Below are 22,209 nucleotides of genomic sequence, written 5' to 3'. Positions count from 1 at the left end.
ACGTGCAAACACGATAACCTTCGTCTCGTGTTTCAATCTCGATTTCATATACTCGTACGCAATGTTTCTATAACGGTCTCTGGTTTCAGTTCATATGGCAAGATCATTATATTAAACGATCCACGTGTAGCAAACAATCTTGTTTTTCACGTACAAAATGAGATGAAATGAAGTAGGATACATTCGATTCGTTTCCGCTTTTATTGAAAAACGAATTAGAGTAGCAAAACACATTAATATCAAATAAGTTATTTCGTATTAAAATTTGGCCCTTTTTAGTCTTTTATTGGCGTTGCTAATGTGTCAATTTGATATTGCAATTAATACGAAAGAAACTGATGTGTATAAGCAGCACGTGCGGCAGTGCTGCTCCGTGTTCCGCTAAATAGACTGGGGGAGAGTAACATAACTGGTTCGAGCATATGTCATTCTTTCGACTCGGTAGGATGAGTTTTTACATTAGACATTCAACAAATGATACTGCTCGAGACAATCATGTTGGTATTGCACATGTGTAGAGAGAGAGGAAGCTTTTTGTCTTCCGAGTTCCACATTCGATCTCCTTATACTATCAACATCGATTTTTAACTCTGGAAAGACCTTTTTTTTTCCCTTCTTTTCTTCTTCTTCTGTCTGTGTGGGGTTCATACGTAAACACTAAGGGCAAAAACTTCTTTTTTCTGTCGCAATCATCGTAGAATAACAGCCCTCTTGGGGACCGCACGTCATTTGGAATGGTGCTCGTGAAACTGTGGGCGGATAACGGATCAAGTACTGAAGAAGAAAGACTGAAAACGAGAAGGGAATGGCTGGGTAACACACGCAACAGATTAACGACGTCAGATTGGGATCCCATAGAGAAATAACGATCCTTTCAGCCGTTACCCACAATTCCCTTCTTCCCCCTTTTTTTTTTATTTAAGCTGGAATTAGCTATTTTGACCGTTCCCATGATGAAAAAGAGGTGTTCAATCAGAGAAGAAAGAGTCTAAAATCAATCTGGTAGAAGAAATTCAGTCATTGAATTATTGGGTTTTCCCTTTTTGTTGAAATGAGTGACATCGATATGCGCTTCTCGTCTTTTGTTCTGGCACGAACAGTCGGTTTATGATTATGTGCATCCAAATGAGTTGCTCGTCATAGCTGATTGGTTGGTCCGCGTCGCATTCGCTTCTCGTGTTCTTCGCTCTACAATGTAACGTTCTAATTGATATCTACGTATGAACTGAACAGAGTCATTCCGCCAATTTCCCTTTAGCAGGAAACCGGAACTCCATCGTCCGTAAACCCTGGAAATGCCCTACTCAAAGAAAGAAGCAAGAGAAAAGAAGAATGCATCAAGAAAAAGAAAAATGAAGTCAAATACAAAAATATGGAACTAACTAGCTAAAGAAAGTAAGAAACTCTGGCAACTTATTACTACAATTAAAACCAGTCAATATTAACACGAATTTTTATCCTAATAAATATACTAATATATAGTCCAGAGGGGAAAAAACAGTCAAAGGAAAACAGTTCATTTCCATGCTGATGACACATTACTGCGCGCCACCCATATAAGACGTATGCAAACTCACATCCATAGTTTGGCTGTACACTTGTATAAGTAAAGCAAGCAGAAGAATAAGTTAAAGGTATTGACATGGAGAAAGTTTCTCCTCGTATTATTCCCATAGTTTACTTTTCTCGATATTAGAATTCAAAATGCATCCGAAGGCTTCGCAACTTACTGCCAAGTTGCGTCTCATAGGGTTGAAGAGGCTAGATGCGTTGGTGGTTGCAGTTGAGTTGGCTTCTTTAATTGACATAGTTACCAACCGTACGTCTTCCGGCTCCTTGCGCCATTGCTTGCTTCTTAAGAGCTTTTTACCACACAATTTTTTAATATGTATATGTATTTTTAAATTCAGAATGTGACACCTGATTCAGCGAGAAAGCCAAAGAACATATTTTTGCAACAAAATTATATGGCAGGTATATTCTTCTGCTGTTGAAGTAGTTTCCCAAAGCTGTGCAAGCGAAAACAAGGTAGTTGGTCCGTTTAACTTTTATTGCTTCTATGGAGATTTCTTTGAATCTTTCTGTCTTTGAAGTCCCTGTGAGATCTAAGTAAAAACAAGGCACGTTCACACATATCCATCTCATTTCAGGTTTGCGCTGACACGCGCTTCATATGGGCGGATGCTATTGACATGAGCGCTGAAACGTCGAATGTGCCTGGGTACTTGATATCGTATGTTCTATTCGTGCTACACCTCCCGATAGCTGCTTGCTCTCGTTTGCACGTTCTTTCAAATGGAAGGGAAAGTAAAAGACTGTGGGCCAGAGACAAGACAGAATGTGTCACGACAAGTTTGAATGACAAGACGAGCAAGCCTTCCGACAGGAACGAGAGTATGGACATTATTAGATGACATAGAAGGGACAAGAAGAATTTAATCAACAACTCTACTGGAAGAAGGGGTTTACAAGATATGCAGCTGACTTCCCATCGATGTGAGAAAGTTGAGAACGTTCTCCGTGCACTTAGACTGTTATGTTTGAGCTGTTCCGCTTGTAAGTTTTCTTGCGATATGAATCGTCCAATGCAATCGAAAGTAACAACTCGGACTCAGGTAACGAGTTGTTGCCACCAGAATATAGTTATTGACCATAACTGTATGCTGCGAGTTATTTAAGTAAGTATTCTAATGAACAAAAAGTACTGTCGGCAAAGGAAAGATGAAGTGTAACGTTTTGATCTTGTAAAGTTAAAGCACGCACATCAGTGTTACGTAAAGAGGTAAACGTGCAAATGTTTCATGTGTTCCACGTTGCCAAGATAACTACAGCAACTAAAACTAGCAAGGTGAGAGAAAACAAAAACCTTATTTTATCATAGGTTCCCTAAGTGATTGCCATGGAGAAACGGCCACTGATTGTGCCCAGTAGTTTGAGGAAGAACTTTAAGTGTTCTATTTGCTAAGATTTTCTTGTGCCAAGGTTTCTCGAAAGGCAGGCTGACAACGATATGGCCTCCACCCAATTGCATATCAAAAGCAGTTACAATTGAAGCTTAAATACTTGTCCTTTTCTACATTTTTCGTTCTGCTTTCTTCGTACACTCGCTTATGTAAACTTTTCTTGTCTGTCTTGTTACTCAGCAGGGCGGATATACAATCGTATTGCGTAGTAATCGAATCATCAAATCTACTTGAAAACGACAACGACGAAAGAACGCCCGCTATGGCAAAGGGTCTAAAAGCTTTGTCCAAATGTTGCTTGTTAGTGCGCAGCCTCACGTCACTCATTATACATTCCTGAAAGCGGCTGAATTTTTTTCGGGTGTGAAAATCTCATCAAATCCCGTTGTTTCACGCCACACGCCCACGAATTTTAATGAGATTTCACGCTGGCGCTTTGGTGATTGCAGAGATATTCAATTAATTTAACCTATAGTATAATAGGATGCAAAGGAAAGAACGTCTTTTCTTTCCAAACGTCGTCGCAGTACAAAATTGGCCTCACTAGACACAAAATGCTTACTAGCTCTTATCTGCAACTCGACGTCATCCCAAGCAAGATGTTCAGAAATTATGGTGAATAATTTAAACCTGTAATAAATTTTGTTTAAATTATTGATGGAACTATGGGACAATTGGGCTTCGCTAAGCTTGCTGAATTGCATATAACTTGTAAACTAGCGTGAGTCACAATTAATGCCGTTCTTATTTTTAGTTTTGCTGTGATTCCTTAGCTAACAGTATTTTCTCAAAATAGTAAATGTTGCAATCGAAATAAAGTTGCATGGTTGAAAATTTCGCAGAGTCAGGCCCGTGTCTGATTTATGGTAATCGTAGGACCACTATAGGCTAATGGAAAAGTTGTGTGTAACGTTGTACATGTGATGCCGTGCATGTTGATGTCATGGTCGTCTTGAGCTATAGGTCTGGAAAAAAATCAGCATCCTTAGGTTTCTCTCGCAAGTTAAAATTGGCGAAACGTGCAGGCTACTGTGGTTCGTAAATCGTAACGCAACCGGATGGCATGTGAAATGACATGGTGCGTTTGCGAGCAAAAATTAATGGCAGAAGGCAGCACGGCGGAGTGCAATCCGCTAACTTATATACAGTTACGTTGTCTTGTAAGCATTTCTTCCATGTTCTCGTACAAACTGGGAGGAGATCCATAGCTTAATGGACATATTCGCGCCATGCCTCTTTTCTGGTGCAATCACTGTTGTAACAATTTCTCTTGCAAGTTGCTCGGTGTAAGTCTTCTACCTGCAACCTGAATCAGTATTTCGTAGCTCCCAGTTTTGTATTCGGTGGTCAGCAACTATTTATAGTCTCATGCAAAATGATGACAAAAAGCACATTTTTCATATGAATGGGTAGAAAAGTATTCATATGAATTACAAAGCTTTTCCCGATACTTAGCTGCTAGGCAGATCAAATTATACTAAGCAATCCGTTTTTTTGTTGGTTAGAGTCCCACGATGGAAGAAACTGGATTGTTTTCCAACTCCTTCATTTCGGCACACGTGAAGTTTGTGTTATACCCCGGAATACTAATGACAATAAACATTTAAATCACAATTCACCATATTAACAAATGATATATGTAAATATAGGTTACTTTATGTATAATGAAAATTTTCACAATGATTGGTTGACACAAAAACCAGCTTTACTGTTGTTGCATTTTTGTAAAAAGTGTGTGATTGGCTGAATTTCTTGATGTATTTTATTTCTTGATTAAATGAAGAATTTTGTACATGTTCAGCCCCAACTAATTCCAACTAAAAGAAACTATAGAACTTTGAATTATCTCAGTGAATGTATGAATGTATTTTCAATAACAAAAATGTTTAGGACCACATGTTGCAGTTTGTTGTATGCATTGATTCAACCAATAAAGTTCATTACAGTCAGATGAAGAACCATGTGTGCAAAAATGAAATCAGCAAAAGCTCGCTCCGGGCTGATTTTCTCAAACTGGCCTTTGTTTTCAGGATTGACTTGAAGTCTCAAGCATGCTAACATTGCAGTAATATAAATAAATACATAAAAATAATGTATTCAGTATCAACATCATAAAATTGTATTTTTGAATAAACGATGCAAACTTACCGGCGAGAACAAACGATCCCACGCAAGATATAAATCCACTGAGAAAGGAATTGAAAGGAAATGTCCCGACCAGGCAACAGTAGAGAAATTGCACGATCCCCGTTAGCAGGATGTAGAAAAGATACGCATCGATCAGCTTTAGTTTTGAGGGCGTCGTTTTAGAATATTCCTCATAGAATTTCGCTACTACGCTAGTTACACTGGCTGTCATTGTAAGAAAACTTGTGCAATTCTATATGCAGAAACTATACAAGCAAACTAAACGCCGGGTTAGAGATGGGAGCTGTCAAAAAAAATCCACGTATTTCCCTTTTACGAAGCAAGGTTGCATTATACACTACATGTTTGTTATATTTCATAATATACTTTAAACAACTTAATTATGTCTAATTAATTCAATTTAGTGAAAAATAGTCTTATTAGTATATTAATAAAACTGAATAAATTTTTTTATTTGAATATTATGACTCGCGCAACACTGAAGCTTCTTCTTAGCAACAACTATTCCTTAACGTAGTTCTTTCTTGTTCCGCAAGAGCGTAGTAAAGTGTTCTTTACTCGCCGATCATTTTTTCACGTCGACGAGCCAGGAGTGACTTCAGTAAGTTAATCTGAATTCATCCTAGAAATTAGAAATCGGGTTTCTACTTTTTATAGATATTTAGATTCAGCAAATCCTGTATAGTCAATACTCAAATCAACGAAATATTGTTTTTTAAAGTTTCACCATGGCGCCGAAAAGGAACAACATGATTCCTAATGGACATTTCCACAAGCAGTGGCAGCGTTATGTCAAAACCTGGTTTAATCAGGTATACTTGCTTAATTGTTTAGATATTTCATTGCATATTTACAAGTTCTAGTTTTATGTTTACAGCCAGCTCGCAAGAAGAGGAGGCACGCACACCGTGTTTCCAAGGCTCGTCGCGTCTTTCCCCGACCTACGACTTCATTGAAGCCCATCGTCCGGTGCCCAACTTTCCGTTATAACACCCGTGTTCGTGCAGGAAGAGGATTCAGCTTGGAGGAATTGAGGGTAAACAGGACTGGTTGAAGTAGTTGATCTGTCATGGAACTTTTCAATGTTACAGTTGAGGAAACATGAGTATGGAAGCAAGTTTGTAAAAGTTCTTTGATTTTGTCTTGTTCAGGCTGCCAAGATCCCCAAGCGTTTTGCTCCAACCATTGGAATTGCTGTTGATCATCGTCGTCGCAACAAGTCTGTGGAATCTTTGCAGATGAATGCTACACGCTTGAAGGTCTACAAGAGCAAACTTATCCTCTTCCCACGCAATGCCAAGAAACCTCAAAAGACTGATGCTACTGTAAGAATTTTAATCATTTGAAGATTGATTGACATTCAATGATCACCTTTACATCTAGGCTGAGGAAATCAAATTGGCTCAACAGTTGACTACTGAAGTCATGCCCATTACCAGGTCATACAAACTGGAGAAGGCCCGTGCCATCACCGCAGCCGACCGTAAATTCTCTCCTTATGCTGTACTCCGCACGGCACGAACAACAGCACGCCTTGCAGGCATTCGTGCCAAGCGGGCTAAGGAAGCAGCAGAAGATCCTGAAGCGGCCAAGGAGGCAAAGGCAAAGGCCGCCAAAGCTAAGGCTGCCAAGGGTGGCAAGAAGAAGTAAATCGTTCTCGGGATTGATTTGTATTTCCGTCACTTGGCAAAAATACAAAGTGAATTGTCCCGTCCTTCATACGTTTGGGTTCTGTGATTTAAATAGCTGGGTACATCGTCAGACCGATTTAGACGGATCTTCAATTTAATGCGAGTAATCTTTAAAAAAAAACTAATAGAATCAAAGCTAAACTGAAGTTTCAGTGGGCATGTTTTACATTCAAACCTTGATGCAAACAGTATTCAGATTTGTTTGTGATTGAATAGCATGAGTGAACAGCCTAATTAAATGGTCCTTTGTGTGCTAGGCTCAGGGTCTTGAGTGAAATAAGTGTTAATCTGCTGTTGAAAGTGGCTTAAGCATACCCAGGAAAATAAATAATGTATCAATGGTTACTTGTGAACATCGAATGGAAATAAGTTGTGAAAATCAGCAAAGAAGAAGTAGCGGTTAATTCGGTAAACTACGTAATCGTTATTGTTGTCAAATCGAGTTATAAGAAATCACTTGAATTAAAAATCCGAAAACTATGTAATTAAAAGGATGCAAAATAATTGAACGTTTTCGATTGTGTTTAAAGATCGGTTTACAGTATCTTAACGTTAAATGAGCAAAAAAAAATCCTTCTCACACATTGCGAAAAGTGTTAAAACAGTTCAATGTCCTACGGCTACGAGACTCCGGAAAGATCTTCCGAGTTCCGACAGTGACAAACATTTTGTCACGATGTAACGGAGAGGTAGCTGGCCACACTCGAGAGAAAGAAACTGTGCCAACTTTTATTTTCTAACCTCGCAAGGTCTGCCGCTAGGTTCTCTAGTGGTTAGTGGCCCTCAGTTTTGGCCCTCAATTTAAGCGCAAGTTGCTAAGTCTAGAAATGAAATTAAATAATGAACACAATGCTAACTGATCTTTTAACGCCAAGAAATTAAGTCCTAAACATTTTTCCAGAAAATTATCTAAATTGGGATCAAGATTGTGATTTGTTACTGTATTTCTTTTACATTTACATTTTTAAACGGAAAATAATAAAGAATGATAAATTTTCTTAAATAATAATACAATTAATTAGAATATAATGTAAATGATCAACTAGCACTGTAATGATTATTTAATTTCACTGCTAGGCTTACTATTTAGTATTTACTCACTTAAACCGCTTGAGCTGAGCGCCAAAATTGAGGGCCACTAACCACTAGAGAAGCTAGCGGCAAACCAGTTGAACTAGAAATAAAAGTTGGCGGCACAGTTTTTTGGGGGATAGTCCAACTCTCGCCCTACTGTGTGTGGCCACCTCTCGTTCTCTCCCTGAGTGGCTGAGTCCCTGTTAAATTGTGGCATTGTTTGGGGTAGATAGGTACATAAGGCCGGATCTTCATGACAGAAGTGATAGAAGGCTTTAAAAACTGTGATCTGTAAAGCGGTATCAGCAAAATGTCTAAAATATCTAAACGAATTGAATCTGAATCGGTGAAACAAGACACAAAAAAAAACAAAAATGAACTTTCGATATTAGCAGTGGCGAATAAAGTGAAAGAATCTTCCAAGGTATTTCAATTAATATTAGTTGCTCCCTTTTTAAAACTTGCATAGCCTAGATTATTCTAATGTGGCCTCATATAATTACTGAAAGATTCTTGTGAAAATTTCTTATAGAATTTCATGGAAATTGAAGAAAAAGAAGTTGAATCCAGAACAGGAGAGAATGATTTGAAAATGTTCAAGGAAACATGTTCTGAAGTCAGGAGATTGATGACAGACATTTTGAAACTGAAAGTTTCAGGCAAAACAGATGAAGAAACCAAGAAAAAGATAATGGAAAAAAGGGTTGAGGCATCTCTGCTTTTTGTAACCTTGAAAAAACTGAACCGAATAGATAAACTTAGGCTGAAAAAGGCAAGGGACACAACCCACGATGCAAAACAACGTGTGGACTCATTTCATTTACAACTTGAAAACTTGTTATATGAAGTTTTTCATCTTAAAAAAGAAGTTGACAAGTGCTTGGAGTTCAAGTCAAAAGATGAAGATATTGAGCTAGTCCCAGTTGAAGAGTTCTATCAGGAGGCACCACCTAGCATTTCTAAAACAGTAAATACCCAATATCAGGATAATCAACCAACAGTATGTTAATGCTTTTATTGTATTGGTAAATTTAGGAGCTCACCAAAAGCAACCAGCACAAGTTAACTTTGGCCCGTTTGGAGTGGGAATTCGAACAACGAAAACGTCTCTCGGAACAGTGCCGCAACTTAGAGCAAAATCGAGAAAAGGCCTCAAATGAAATTGCCCAGAAACAAAAACAACTTGAAAGTCTGTTACCTAGACTAAATTCTATTCTTGAGGTGAGCAAACATTTAATACTTCTGGTCCCAATGGATGTAACTTAAAATCTTGTATTTTCTTCGAAAGTCTACACGTCCACTACAAGAAGAATTAAATTTACCTGTGGAACGGATCAAGTTTCAAAAAGAACTGGCGTTGCTGCTGCCGGATCCTCTTTATATCTTATACAGTCAAATAAAAGCTTTTATTGAAGCATGTGGTAAAAATTTTTATTATTCTACAGCATTTGATCATTAACTGTTGCAACAAGTATTGTTTTACTCAGATCCATCATTGCAGATATCCATCGAAGGTGGAATGGAAGATGCCTTGAATTTTGGTTCGAAAAACAAAACTGGTTTGGACGAAATTCTGGAAGATGTAGATTCTGCAGAATCTGATATGGAAGCTGAATATGAAACTAATAAACGCACGGTGACTTCGAATAAAATGAAAACAGATTGGCAACTTACTAGACATCCTTTACGTATTCAACTGACGGTTGAGCGCGTTGTAATCAATTTTGCGTACTTAATCACATTGAATATTGTCGTTGTGGACTGTAAGCCATTACAGCGAGACAATGGAATCGAGTAAGGACATTGTCGTACAACTATTATGGAGAACAAAATAATTTTTTTTATTTTCTTTCCAGTCAGCATTGTATAATTGATAATCTTCTATCCGAAATTTTCCCGAATGATCATGGCGATGAATCACCAAATTGGGTCAACTGCTTCCAAGCAAGATCAATGGTTAATGGCAAAATTAACGAACAAGGTAAACCATACCTCTGGGCGCAGCGATTAGCCGGGTTAGATTTCAATGGTGTGGTGAAGTCTACGCCCCAAACTTTCATCAATACGGAGTTTGTTGAATCGGTAGTTTCATTTCGTAAAAAACACTTTGTTAGGGAAGTAGAACTAATGTTGGTTTTTTCTAATAGGTTGTTGTTGCCCTTAAAAATAGGATCAACTATCGTTTTCAATTTGTTAAGGTTTTACATCTTCTTGGTAAGTTTCCTACCATAGGTCTCGCTCTCAAATCTGATGTAACCGTCTCCTTACACTACACAGAAAAAGGTGAACTAAATCTCAACCAGGATTCGAATGCTGCTTTTCCTGCAACAATATATTCGCGGCTTGTTTCGTGGGCTCCATCCAGTTATGAAGAATGCATTGTGACCTCAAAGAATCTGGATCAACTACTGAACTTTCTGGAAATAAATCCCAAAGCCCTTATGTTTTTTAAGGCAACCATTGAAAGGGAATCGGGTATGGTTACGTGTAGCTATAGGCTAAGGTTCGTATGATGAAATGAACTGCTCTAGTAAGAATCTTTACGTTTACCTACAGCAAAGTTACTTGCCATTTTCGTGGTTCCTGTCGACTATCCGAACTCCGCACCAATTTGTTCTTTGGAATTACTTTGGAATGGGAAACATACTAGAGAAAACAGTGAAATCATACGGGTCTGTATTAATCTGGGGACTATTTAATTGTTCTTTAGTAACATGTTTTTTTTTTTGTTTTTTTTTTTTTTTTTTTTTCGAGTAGGGAATTGAAGCTGAGGTTAACGTTTCTATTAATGAACTACCTCCACAGCACAAAATTGATATATTGATTGTGCAATTGAAGAAATTGACATTACATCTAGATCTGATTACAGAAATTGATGGGCAGTTAATGAAACGAGGGGGTGGAAGCTGGCAATCGCAAGCTAAACCAGAATTTTCCGCCGAGAAAATGATTCCGCAACTGATTAAAGGTCATGATAGAACATTTCCGACCAAATATGATGCTGGTTCTGGCTTCTTTCTACACCAATGATTCAAAATGTTTGTTTACAATTATCAAAATTGGAATACATCCATGCCAAAGTACCTTACAATTTTATCCGATTCTCCAGATTTATTTGAGCTCGAATATCGAAGCTGAAAGAATGTTTTTTTTGTTAAATTAAAATTTTTTTTAAATTATAATTTACCAACATACTGATGTTAAGTTTCCTGGTGGCTGCTAGATGGCGTTGACCGTTTGCGCCACTGGGTTAAGCAACAGAGTTCAGCAACTAAATTGGGCGTCGATGCTTTGTTTACTTTAAATGCACTAGCAGAAGGTTTGGCAACAAGAATTTAGCGAATTTTGTTTTGAGAACTTCAAAATAGTTAACACTAGTTGACTGACTTCCATAAATCAGAGATAAGGGAAAGTAAGAAACGAAAATTTGAAGTTTTTTTATTTTGCCCAGAGGGTGGGGAGTGCTTTGGGAGACTTGATGTGTAAGGTGGTCCATACAAAGACCTTCAGATCCAACTGCCTTTAAATTCGAAATTTGAAGCTTTCGTTCGTTTCCATTTCTTTATATTTACATGGGGATGCCTTACCAATCTTCTGTTTTCCCAAGGTTTGAGGCCATGGATCGCATAATTCATGACTTGGCTAACAGTTCAGCTCATCTCAATTACACACGATTCCTGGATCTAATAGCTGACCATGAAAGGAACCCCAACCAGCACCCTCACAGTAATTGGAATGGACATCAACCCAGTGAACCTTCTGCTGTTGGTTATGAACTTTCTGCTCCCAAACCAGGACCTTCAGTTGTTTTTCCAACATCGGTAACTGCAGCAGACACTTTGCATGCTGCCAGATCTCTAGCCCTTCATGATACTCCATCTCGCAATGAAACTTCATTTAAGTAAGTTTTATAAATTTTTTTCCTGTGAATTGAGTATGAGTTTGTTTAAAGCAGAGCCACAAATAGCTTTTAAGTTGTACAGATAAGAATAGTAAGCAAAATTTTATCTATTGTGGGTAAAACAAGATTTCTTCTTCCCACTTCAGAACTCTGTGCTTCACCGAACTTAAAGCAGAAAATCCACCATCGATGTGTCAGCCTTCGACCAGCCGAAGAATCGGTGTTAAATCCGAGCCGCATGATGATAATGCCGGAAACGAACGAACAAATCCTTCCAAAAGGGTAATTTCAAATCAGACAGCACTGTGTTGGATAAGAAAAAAATATTATTATTTTTAAAATTCAATTTATTTATTTTTTACTTTTTTAATATATGTTTTTTAAATAATTATTTGTAGTTGATATGTGGCGTGTGCAATCTAGAAATGCCGGAAACAAAATTCGATGATCATCGTTATGCAGAACACATAGGACTTGCCAGGCCATATGGCATGTCACAGGTAAACCTCAGCCTATCCAGAGTCAACTCCGTTTTCACCAAACGACAAAATGTAAAACCTTTATATCTATCATATCTTTTGATTGCAATGTTTCTAGGATTTTTCGGATGCTGAAAAGAGACGAGAACTAAAGCGCGCATTGCTTTTAATGAAACAAGTATCCTGCCCATATTGTTTGCGTATTTTCACATCAACGCTAGGATTTCAATACCACCAATCCCGTTGTGAAGCTGAAGTTGGTGATTCGCCAAAGTATTGATAATTCCCTTTTTGAATCAATTACTTTAAGATTTCGCCATATCATAATACATTTATCTTTTTTCTGGAGAAGGCATATAGACTGCTATTTATGTGGAAAACAAGTTGCTGCTTTCAGAGCCCATATGAAAATACACCTAAAGGAAGAAAGACAGCAGTTGGTGAAGATGTTAGAAGAAACCAAAATTATTTCCTGCCATTACTGTGACAGCAAATATTCCACTCTCACTGGATACATCTATCATAAAGATCGGTGCAGATTTTCTCCTCATCCTCCACTCGCTCCGTTATTGAAGTAATTATTTCAAAGTTTTAGTGACAGTTCGTTCAAATATATTTATATATATATATTTTTTTTTTTTTTTCGTTTCAGAAAATCTAATAAAAGAAAAGAAGAGTGTGAGGTCTGTGGCAAAAAAGTATTGGTCTTGAAATCCCACATGAAGCTTCATGAAAGAGCCTTGGCTAAAACTGAGTAATTTACGGTTCTTGTAGGCTATTTGATTTCGCAATAAAATGTACGGAAAGATGCCTAAATATTTCAGTGCAAATTCTAATGTGAATTCACTGATTCGACGAATAGCATGAATCGTATGATCTCTTCTTTTTCTCTTTTACTACAATCATTCAATTTTCTCTGTTTATTTTTTCCTCCTGTCTATTCGAGTTATCGAAGTGGGAACAGCTGGACCATTGATTCATCGCTTGGAAATCATTAACATCGATTAATTTGACAAACTATGAATAAATCATCCTTTTCAATTTTATTAAAATCGTGTTAGCCTTGAAAAAACCTATGTCTCGGATATTGCATAAGTGGCCTGGAGTGTCGTGGTTTAACTTTCCATCACCTACATGCAAAATAGAATTAATTAAGATGTGAAATTTTTTTTCAATGAAAAAAAAGATAGTTTTACAAAGTGAGAAAATGTTGAAAATTCAGAACAGGGAAAAGAGTATAGTATTCTTTGCGCATAAAGTATGTCTTCAAAGGAACTGTTATTCAACAACTAATCATAGAAATTTGATCTTCGGTTCTAGGTAGGTTGATCGTAGGTTTTAGGTTGGCAGTTGGTAATAATTGGTTTTAAAAGTAGTAGTTTCGTAAGTTTCAACCGTCATATATTTTTTTAATCAAGCATATACAACAATTTAAATCTGACAAGATAGCGATTGATTTAACGTAACGCTATATTCAGAAAAAAAGTTTAACTACAATCACTACCATATGTTTAGCAAGTCAATTTTGGGCGAACCAGTTAGTCTATTTAGGAAGCTAGTTAGGTTGGGTCGACTTTTCTGGGTGAACCAGGGCGCCCCGCCAAAAATACTGAGGGAAACAAAACGGGTAAACCAAAGTGAATGGCGGAGAAAACGGTGTATTACGGGTTTTGAAACGGGGATTTTTTTTTCTTCAAATCCTTGTTGAGCACAGGAAGAAAATAGGCTTAGACTTTCTCAAACTTTTTAGGCTTCGGGCCACCCGCCCCAATCTAAATAAACAAGAAGGCACACCCAAACGGCAAAAATCTACCCATTTGACACGCCACGTGCCCTGCCCAGTAGATGAAGGAAAAAGACAAGTAGAGTATGTCCTCAGAAGACTACGTTTAGAAACACCCCATGGTTCGTCTGTTCATCTGGTTCGTCTGCTCTTTTCTATTTTTTAGTTGAAGTTTATCAGTTGAGCAGAGCAGAACATTATACATGACATTCGTTTGAAGGTAATTGTCCCGAAGCACCCGTTATTTTAATTTTAAGGATTTCTTTAACTTAATATGCTATTAGCAACAACCGTAACCATTTCTTTAAAAATAATTCTGAGGTCCAATCTGAACGCGCTAACTTACTGACACTGGTAAACATGTGGATAGTCAGCGGTTTTCTTGCCAGTTTTAGTCAATTCTAACTTCTGTTGTCGTAATATTTAAGAGATTTGATTTGTTACTTCTCTTAGTTAAATTTCATTATTATATGTAATTGGCCACTTGAAGGAATTCTCTTCTTTTACATACTTGAATTCTGAAAAGTAGAAAGTTTTCCACATAGACTAAAAGGTTCTTGGGTTCCATTATCCAATCAGTGTATGTTTTATTTTATAAAGATTTGGTTCAATGCACAACGTGGTCATAGAAAAGGAAAACATGGATGGTTCTGCTTCCTTGGAAATAGCTATCCCGAAAAAGCGAGGGAGACCTAAAAAGGTATCCATCTTGAGTTATTTTAATACAAAATAATTGTTGTAAATAGTATGTTTTCAAAAGATCAATTTACCTGCCAGCCCAACTTCTCCTGCTTTTTCTGACATGAGGGAGGATGATGATCTACCACTAGCAGTTCCATCTTCCAAGGGATTTGTTGAAAAAATAGATGTTGAGGATTCTTTAGTTGGAAAGATAACCCCTATACGACGTTCTGGGCGTCCCAGAAAGGTAATCGACCGATAACAATGGAGTTCATTTAAGCTGAGTAACTAATATCAGAAAAATTAATATTCTGCATCTAAGGCCACTTTACCAGCCACTCCGTCTTCACCCTTACATATTGAAAAGGAGGAAGAAAGTGTACTAACTAAAAAAAAAATTCTGTCTTCAAAGAAGCACAAAGAAATTACAGGCATAGAGGATTCTTTAGAGGAAAATGTCACCCCTAAAAAACGTGGACGGCCCAAAAAGGTATGCAAGTATAAGTTGCTGATAAATCAATTCGTTGATGCTGATCTGTTTATCTAGGCTGATTTACCTCCGACTCCGTCTTCACCGTCATGTTCTGACAATGGGAGAGAAGGAAATTTACCAGCAGTCAGGTCGGCTAGGCAATCCGAGCCACGGAAAAAATTTCTTGTTCCATTGCTGGAGCCAACTGAAGAAAATTGCTCTGAATCACTAGCATCTAGTAAACGTGGAAGAAAACGAAAAGCCATGTCACCCGAAGATGAAATGACCCCAAAATCTCCTGTAAAGATTAAAACCATACCGAATGTAATGTAATTTATCTCTACATTTATAAGCTGGGTTGTAATCGCGTAGTCATACACTTTTTTTTGCAGGTGGTCTGTGGGGTTTGCAAAAAAGAAATGCCACAGCCAAATTTCACCTACCATCGATACTCTGTACATTATGGGTTGGCAAGGCTAGAAGGAGCGTCCCAAGTAATACTTAGCAACTCCTGATACAGACTCATTATATCTGTATAATGGATAATTTTGCCATATAACCCTTGTATAGGTATTTACGGAAGTCGAAAAAGCGCAACAGTTGAAAAAAACTCTCGAAAAGATTAAGCGATTGTCTTGTTCCAAGTGCTCTACCAGCTTTACGACATTGTTGGGTTTTCAGTACCATCAGAAACGCTGTGGCGTTGATGCTGCCGATCTTCAAAACATGTACGTGTTATTTCTCATTCATTCGGCAAGAATCGATCCTTATGTTTTTGTGATATTCAAGGTTGAATGAATGTACGATTTGTGGTAAACGGGTAATGGCTTTAACGGCGCACATGAAGGTTCACGAGAAGAAACCAGAAAACGCTGAAAGGATAAAGGCTGCCACAGTAGTACCAGCTCCAAGTCCAGGAACAAAATCTAGAAGGGTCGCCGCTCAGAAGTAAATACTAATTTGAATAGCACGAAGATCAAATACGTAATAATTTTTTTTTATTTAGAGCTGCCTCACTTTTGCGAGAACTCAAGGAAGATCTTGTGGATGGATCAACGCAAAAGCCACTCAGCAAAGCGGTAAAAACAAAACAAAACTTGGAATAGCATAAAAAATATATAATCATGATACTAGCGCAATACTGTAATTGTTTTAGGTGAAATTGTTCACGGAACCTGCAAGCAGTAAAGTTACGAACAGTATTATTGGAGCTTGGAAGAAACAAATTGATCAAAATTCCGTAGCTCAGTGCCGATATCCAAGCTGTCCTTTTAAGCTCGGATAACATTGAGATATTAAAGGAACATCATGTTCAGTGCGAAATCGGTTCACGCTCCAAATGTTTCGCATGCTTGAAGTGCGATTTCCGCTCCCAAGATCGGTCACAAATTCTAGAGCATGCGCTTAATACCCATGTCACAGAAAAAGATGACGCATTTGAACTGAGTGGTGGTAGTAGTAGCAGCAGCAGCGAAGACACAGAGGACGATTCGGACGCTGAAGGGGGAATCGGACGTGACAGTGACGCCGAGGACCAAAGACTGAATAAAAAGAAGTCTGTTCCTCAGAACACAAAGAATGTAGAAAAAGCCTACGGATTACATTCTCATGAGCTGCAGCAATTTAAGTCTTTATCAACATCACAGCATATTCCAGTTTGGCTCGCGAAATTGTACTATGACAACGAGCACAGCTCTCCATAATTTATTTACTTCTGATTTATAACTTTGTCTCTAGCCACAAGAGGAATTTCACGTGGGAAACTTCACTGTACGAAGCCTGGACACCGAATGTGAAAACCTGTGTGAACCTTTCGTCACATTATTTCCCATCTAATGAACAATCAGTTCCTTTTGCCCGCCGGTTAGTTACTTCGGGAAATTTATTTCCGACGAAAATTGACGTCACTCTAGAGCGGCTCTTGAGGTTCCAAAGCAAATTGCAGAATGGTCAAACTCAACACTCTTGTTTCATTTGACAATTTGTAATATTTTGGTTTGATTTTAGGTACGCCAACGTTTTTTTGTGGAGGGTCCATTCAAAGTGCATCTTGGTGCCCAATGCCTGCAGTCTTAGATGGTGCCGCTGTAGACAGAGACCAGTATTTAGCGTTATCAATATTTCACGAAGAACACCGATTTAGAAGCGCGTCACAAGCTGCGTTTGCCTCCGAGAACCTTATACAAATCTGGAACTGTGGAACTCTTCACAACACCGTTCCCCCTCAAGTTGCCCCACACTTAGAAATTTGTGTCGCACATAACTATGGAAGAATTTGGTCGTTAGTTTGGTGTCCTAGCGGATGCTATGACAAGGAAAGACTGGGCCTGTTAGCGGCTGCTTGTTCCGATGGCACTATACGTATCTTCAGTATTCCAAACACTTCTTTGTCGACCAAAAACATTAAGTATACAAAGTAAGTTATTTTTGTGGTGGACTCGTGTTCATGAACATTTAAACTTTTCTTTAGCGAACCTTCGTTTTTACGCATTTGCGCTAATGTCACTCTTCGGTTGAATACGACGGAAACGAGCGAATGTACTTCCCTTGATTGGGATTCTACATCTGGCCACAAGTGCGTAATTTCGATATTTTTTTTTTGCTCGGGATATTAACATTCTTTTAATTTTTTAGGTTCATCATAGCCGGGTTCGCTAATGGTATTGTTGCACTCTGGGACCTACAAACAAAGTCTCCTCTTCTCCTAAGGAAAGACGGCCATTATCCTGTGTGGTCATTTTATGCCCATTCTTCTGTGGTTACTGGTAGTTTGTAAATTACTCTGTGGAAATTCAAAAGTCTTAATTTTCGATTGACATTTCAGCCGTGTCACTTTCACCCCACCACAGTGATGCTCGTTTTATAGCAACGGCTTCAACTGACCGTACCGTTAAGCTATGGGATCGTCAAGACCTTGCAGTACCCATAAGCTGGAGCAAACGGTCCCGTGTCACGGATATTAAGTGGAGGCGACATTGGCCTGGCGTACTTGTATGCGTTGAAGACGTTTGCGCGTGAGTATTACCATAGATTTTTATACCAGTGCTCGTATTCAATGCTTTTGTGCATTCTTTTTCAGATTATTCCGATCTTCGTCTATGTTTTATGATTTCGGCTATACGGGAAATAAACAAGCACTTCTTCCTCAGAACTCTGTTGTTTGGGTAGAAAAAGATTTCCCTAATTTCTTTATTAGGATTGAGCATTATTTTCTTGATTCTTACAGTCTTCTGCCGAGAATGAATACCTTGATGTTATAGCCCACTGTACCAGTGCCGGGGAAATCGTGATATATGCTTCACATTTGGCCGTGTTTGATTGTGATGAGAAGAAACTACGAAAACAAAGAATTGTATGCTACATTGTTCAAAAAAATTCATGGGAAAACTAGAAAATGATAATTCGCTGAAACGTTTCTTTAATTTTTGCCAATAGTTGATATTACGAACGGATCTAATCGATGCGAGTGCGAGGAAAGACATTTTCCTCAATCGGATGCAAAAGAGCTATTTAGAAAGCTCTAAAAAGGCGCCTGAAGTTAAAACGGAAACTCGAGAAAATCCTAACTATTCGCTTGTGTTTAACGATGTCACTTCGGTGAGTTACTATTTGTTTCTTCATTGTATAACTCGAATGCAATGGATCTTTACTATTATTATTATTATTATTATTATTATTTCTTTATTTTTTCAGTCTGGGATCCGGACAATCGGAAATAGAAAGCAACCCCCTGTGATTAGCGTCTCTGCCGAAAATATGGATGTTCATATGCCTTGCGATGATCCGTTGACATCAATAAATAAGGTAAACTCTGTTCTGTACACCGTGTTATTTAATGCTGATACCATGTTATATCGTTAGATCTCCTTTAATCCCAACTTGGAATCACATACTTGGATGTGTGTCTGTGGTGAAAGTGGGTTGGTCCAATTATTGAAAATTAATTCCCCTTCGATTTCTAAGGTGACAGATTGCTATGTTAAAGAAATGAATAGCTCATATGTTAACAGTTGAAAAAATGACTCGATTATCTTAAAAGAATTCTCATTGCTTAGAGCATCTTGTTTTGTGACTATTTTGAAAAAAAATACTTTTTCTGAGAAATACAACTCTTTGGTGCATCACAATCAAGCTGTGTGGTATTTACTTTTTGTCACGAAGCACATTGTGATGCCTTGACATATTTCCTTGCATTGGTAAGCTTCCACAATAAACGATGCCGATATTGGGGTATTTAAGATAAACGTTGTCGCTTAGACATCCAGTCATACATTGAGGCAACAGGTTGACACTTCCTGCTTATCTAGCTGGGTTTTTTTTCACAATTATCAACTGTAACTAGAGTAAACGTTCTTTAAGCACAAACATAATCCCACGTGTTCAGGAATTCTTTTCGCCTTGTGAAATTATGCCATTTAATCTTTTTTGAACCATCACCCTATTTGCGACAACGCGTGCCAACCTTGACTAACTTTTTCACACTGGAATGGTATTCAACCGAGAAAAACGAGAAAAGTATTCAAATTAGTTTCAAGGGCAACAATAGTGCTATTTCCATGGAAATTTTCGATTTTCTCCTCCAGCCCCTTTTGTTTCTTACCCATCCTCTTTTTAAGTAATGCCTCTGTCTTAAACGTCAGTGGGTATACAGGCTCCGGAGCGTACAGTTCGCTGGCTGCATGGTCTTAATACCCTCCCAGTTTTAACTGTACTTCCATCAGCCCTGACGCGCTATCTTTTTCGCCATGGCGGGAGTGTTACTTCTCATTATTTCGTTGCTCGGAAAAATATCGACGCAGCAAAGTAAGTACTGATTTAGATATGTGACATTGTTTGTCAAGAATTGTAACTTATTTGTGGTAAAGATTGATAATGAAATTTATTTTGAATTCATTGAAGCATTCGATTCGATGGAACGTCCATTATTTGAAGGTGCAACACACCCTTTCCGATCAAGTTCGCGTCCGTTTCTAGCTATCGATCAGCATATTATGGACTCGAATGGCCTGCAAGCCAAGCCGATTCTTGTGAATCCACACAAAGTTTCACCATCATTGCTGCTGATTCCGGCTCCGCCGCAATCTCCTCCACAGCCTCCGCCACAATCTCCTCCACAGCCTCCGCCACAATCTCCTCCACAGCCTCCGCCTCGTTCTCCATTGCAGATTCTTCCCCTGCAGATTTCTCCATCGCAGATACTGAGAGCTGTTTCCCCGAATGTACCTTTAATTCCACAGCTGCCTGAAAGCGAAGAATTACCGCGTCTATCTTCCCACCTTCAATTTCCAAGGCAGCCATTACTCCCGAACCCGCCAGTGAGGACGATGTTAGCTCCAAGTTCATTGGGTGTTTTAAACCAAGATCGAATTCACGTTGAGGGATTTCAGCCAATTGAACGAAGATTTATACCAACAAAAAGGAAACGCTCATTGGTGATCCTGGGTGATTTGAGTGCCTCTGGTGAAACTGAGAAGGACGACGAATTTTTGCCGGTGGAGCCTTCTGCCCGTAGGTTATCCGCACTAGATTTGTTTGACCAACGCGGAATCTGAAGTCAATAACAATGTGGTCAGCGAAGGCAGTGGTGCAGTTTTTCAGAATATTTCACGTTCTGGCTACATCGCTTCCACAAATCTCCGTCCTGAGTCAGGTTACCAAGCATCTGCCACACGACTTTCAAACGGCGGCGTTAAATCTCGAAATATGTCGAAAAATGACATGAATTCGCGGATGCAACAAAAAGAGGCAGAGGAGGAAAGCAACTTTATTCTGGATCAGGAAGAGGGTTCTGGTTTTGGGGAAGATTTAGATGCGTCGGCAAACAAAGAAAACGTCACAGAAACACCGTTATTTGGATCTTTCCTTGCATCTGAAGAAGTTAACGAAGAAGACAATGGGGGTGTTCCGGTTAAGGTTGGATCCTTGATAGACTCACCAACTTCAAATCCTTCCACGGTACTCGTCACGAATGTGAAATTTTCCACATTTGATCAATCACACACAGTTGAACCGAAGCTGCCGTCAACCCGAGCTGCGGAAGGACTGTTTGTCCCAACCGCTAGTTCTAATTCCGTTCCTTGTGAGTACCATGATTTTACTTTTGTTATAAAAAAAAAAAGAATAAAAAATAAAACCTTTCTTAGTTGTTCGTGACAGCAAATTGCTGCGCATTTTCAAGGAATACGCGGTTTTGATTGTTGTGTGCCTATTGGGCCTACCAGCCATTGTAGTTCTCTGCTACTTCCTTAACTTGAAGCGGGTGAAACGATATAGTGGCACAATGGATGTAACACCAAGTCAGACAGTTTTTCATCACAAAAAATCAGAAAGGTAAGGTTTCAATTAAGTTTTATTGACTGTAGCTCCGATTAATTATCTTGTTTCCATACTATTAGCCGCAAAACCATTTGTTCAGAAGAAAATGAACTAGCCTGCTCACCGCCAACTTCGTCTTCGAAGACTCCTCAACCTCCTCCTTTCTCCCAAATGGTAAAAAATACGTCCATTGATACGAGTTGGTTTCTATAGATTTATATTCATTTGGTTTAATGTTGGGTTCTTAGTATATTTATCTAATACATTGTCAGGATTGTGTGCATCCACCGCAAACAAAAGGGTTTTTTCAAGTTAAATTTGTTAAACTTAATTTTATTTAACCGTCAAAGTTTAAAAAAATGATGTGGAGTTGTTCTAACTTCAATCAGGTAAATGAACGTTGGAGTGGTAATTTCTTTCAAATATTACGCTATTTTGACAACAGTACTAAAACTCCACATCTAATAATAGCTTTTGCTTAAGTCTGACTTCTTGCAAATGCCATTTTCTCTCATTTTCGGAATTCTTACCATTTACTATGACATGTTCGTAAAATTTCCAGAATAATTCTAGAAGCATAAATCAAAACTAAGAATGTTTTGCATGACAAACGTGAAATAATTTAACATTACTTCTAATGAAACGATCGAAAATGAAGTGAGGCAAATATCTAAGACAGATGTTCAGTCCGTAAAATCTGCT

General features: G+C 38.4%; 6 protein-coding genes and 1 long non-coding RNA gene across 12 annotated transcripts in view; 6 read left to right on the top strand and 1 right to left on the bottom strand.

Annotated features, from left to right (window-relative positions):
• Window positions 1–4,320, top strand: part of LOC116917184 — a 36,999-nt gene extending 32,679 nt beyond the window's left edge. The window contains exons 9-13 of the long non-coding RNA XR_006646433.1: window positions 1,259–1,395; window positions 1,483–1,634; window positions 1,697–1,819; window positions 1,911–2,028; window positions 2,151–4,320. This is a non-coding gene — a long non-coding RNA (uncharacterized LOC116917184). The remainder of the gene's footprint in view (window positions 1–1,258; window positions 1,396–1,482; window positions 1,635–1,696; window positions 1,820–1,910; window positions 2,029–2,150) is intronic.
• Window positions 4,321–4,805: 485 nt separating this feature from the next.
• Window positions 4,806–5,417, bottom strand: LOC116917175 (dolichyl-diphosphooligosaccharide--protein glycosyltransferase subunit DAD1). Its single transcript, XM_032922553.2, has 2 exons — window positions 5,112–5,417; window positions 4,806–5,017 (listed from the first exon to the last, which is right to left on the bottom strand). The coding sequence occupies exons 1-2, from the start codon at window positions 5,320–5,322 to the stop codon at window positions 4,887–4,889; spliced, it is 342 nt and encodes a 113-aa protein (XP_032778444.1). The 5' UTR covers window positions 5,323–5,417; the 3' UTR covers window positions 4,806–4,886.
• A 153-nt stretch (window positions 5,418–5,570) lies between these two features.
• LOC116917168 (60S ribosomal protein L13) lies at window positions 5,571–6,825 on the top strand. The gene is made up of 5 exons (XM_032922542.2): window positions 5,571–5,712; window positions 5,833–5,923; window positions 5,989–6,147; window positions 6,263–6,436; window positions 6,495–6,825. The coding sequence occupies exons 2-5, from the start codon at window positions 5,840–5,842 to the stop codon at window positions 6,759–6,761; spliced, it is 684 nt and encodes a 227-aa protein (XP_032778433.1). The 5' UTR covers window positions 5,571–5,712; window positions 5,833–5,839; the 3' UTR covers window positions 6,762–6,825.
• Window positions 6,826–8,008: 1,183 nt separating this feature from the next.
• On the top strand, window positions 8,009–10,959 carry LOC116917059 (THO complex subunit 5 homolog). 2 transcript variants are annotated; one of them, XM_032922421.2, is made up of 10 exons: window positions 8,009–8,300; window positions 8,409–8,843; window positions 8,912–9,097; window positions 9,165–9,297; window positions 9,349–9,670; window positions 9,733–9,958; window positions 10,024–10,090; window positions 10,154–10,351; window positions 10,433–10,548; window positions 10,634–10,959. In XM_032922421.2, exons 1-10 carry the CDS (start codon window positions 8,187–8,189, stop codon window positions 10,904–10,906), a joined length of 2,070 nt encoding a protein of 689 aa, XP_032778312.2. In that variant the 5' UTR covers window positions 8,009–8,186; the 3' UTR covers window positions 10,907–10,959. The 2 variants fall into 2 exon arrangements, with proteins under 2 accessions (XP_032778312.2, XP_032778320.2); XM_032922429.2 differs by having other exon boundaries at window positions 8,010–8,300; window positions 9,364–9,670.
• Window positions 10,960–11,099: 140 nt separating this feature from the next.
• On the top strand, window positions 11,100–13,072 carry LOC116917084 (PR domain zinc finger protein 5). 5 transcript variants are annotated; one of them, XM_032922482.2, is made up of 7 exons: window positions 11,100–11,195; window positions 11,484–11,777; window positions 11,924–12,059; window positions 12,176–12,277; window positions 12,375–12,529; window positions 12,606–12,830; window positions 12,909–13,072. In XM_032922482.2, exons 2-7 carry the CDS (start codon window positions 11,494–11,496, stop codon window positions 13,012–13,014), a joined length of 1,008 nt encoding a protein of 335 aa, XP_032778373.1. In that variant the 5' UTR covers window positions 11,100–11,195; window positions 11,484–11,493; the 3' UTR covers window positions 13,015–13,072. The 5 variants fall into 5 exon arrangements, with proteins under 5 accessions (XP_032778373.1, XP_032778365.1, XP_032778348.1 ...); XM_032922474.2 differs by having other exon boundaries at window positions 11,124–11,422; XM_032922466.2 differs by having other exon boundaries at window positions 11,125–11,288.
• A 1,039-nt stretch (window positions 13,073–14,111) lies between these two features.
• LOC116917052 (general transcription factor 3C polypeptide 2) lies at window positions 14,112–19,319 on the top strand. The gene is given in 21 exon segments (XM_032922408.2): window positions 14,112–14,259; window positions 14,640–14,739; window positions 14,800–14,967; window positions 15,043–15,210; window positions 15,268–15,516; window positions 15,585–15,686; window positions 15,763–15,920; window positions 15,982–16,140; window positions 16,199–16,271; window positions 16,349–16,465; window positions 16,467–16,864; window positions 16,930–17,141; window positions 17,200–17,599; window positions 17,663–17,767; window positions 17,827–17,957; window positions 18,017–18,206; window positions 18,272–18,356; window positions 18,419–18,544; window positions 18,628–18,789; window positions 18,886–18,996; window positions 19,054–19,319. Coding segments are annotated over 20 exon segments (3,357 nt in total). The 5' UTR covers window positions 14,112–14,259; window positions 14,640–14,649; the 3' UTR covers window positions 19,207–19,319.
• A 504-nt stretch (window positions 19,320–19,823) lies between these two features.
• Window positions 19,824–21,824, top strand: LOC116917072 (MADS-box MEF2 type transcription factor MIG1). Its single transcript, XM_032922439.2, is given in 5 exon segments — window positions 19,824–19,995; window positions 20,092–20,729; window positions 20,731–21,271; window positions 21,336–21,522; window positions 21,588–21,824. Coding segments are annotated over 5 exon segments (1,557 nt in total). The 5' UTR covers window positions 19,824–19,937; the 3' UTR covers window positions 21,721–21,824.
• The last annotated feature ends 385 nt before the right edge of the window (window positions 21,825–22,209 follow it).

Source organism: Daphnia magna, linkage group LG1 (assembly GCF_020631705.1).
Source record: "Daphnia magna isolate NIES linkage group LG1, ASM2063170v1.1, whole genome shotgun sequence".
In the NCBI taxonomy this organism is placed as follows: Eukaryota; Metazoa; Arthropoda; class Branchiopoda; order Diplostraca; family Daphniidae; genus Daphnia; species Daphnia magna.
Note: the sequence above shows the minus strand (reverse complement) of the source record. Positions and strands in the feature narration are given on the sequence as shown.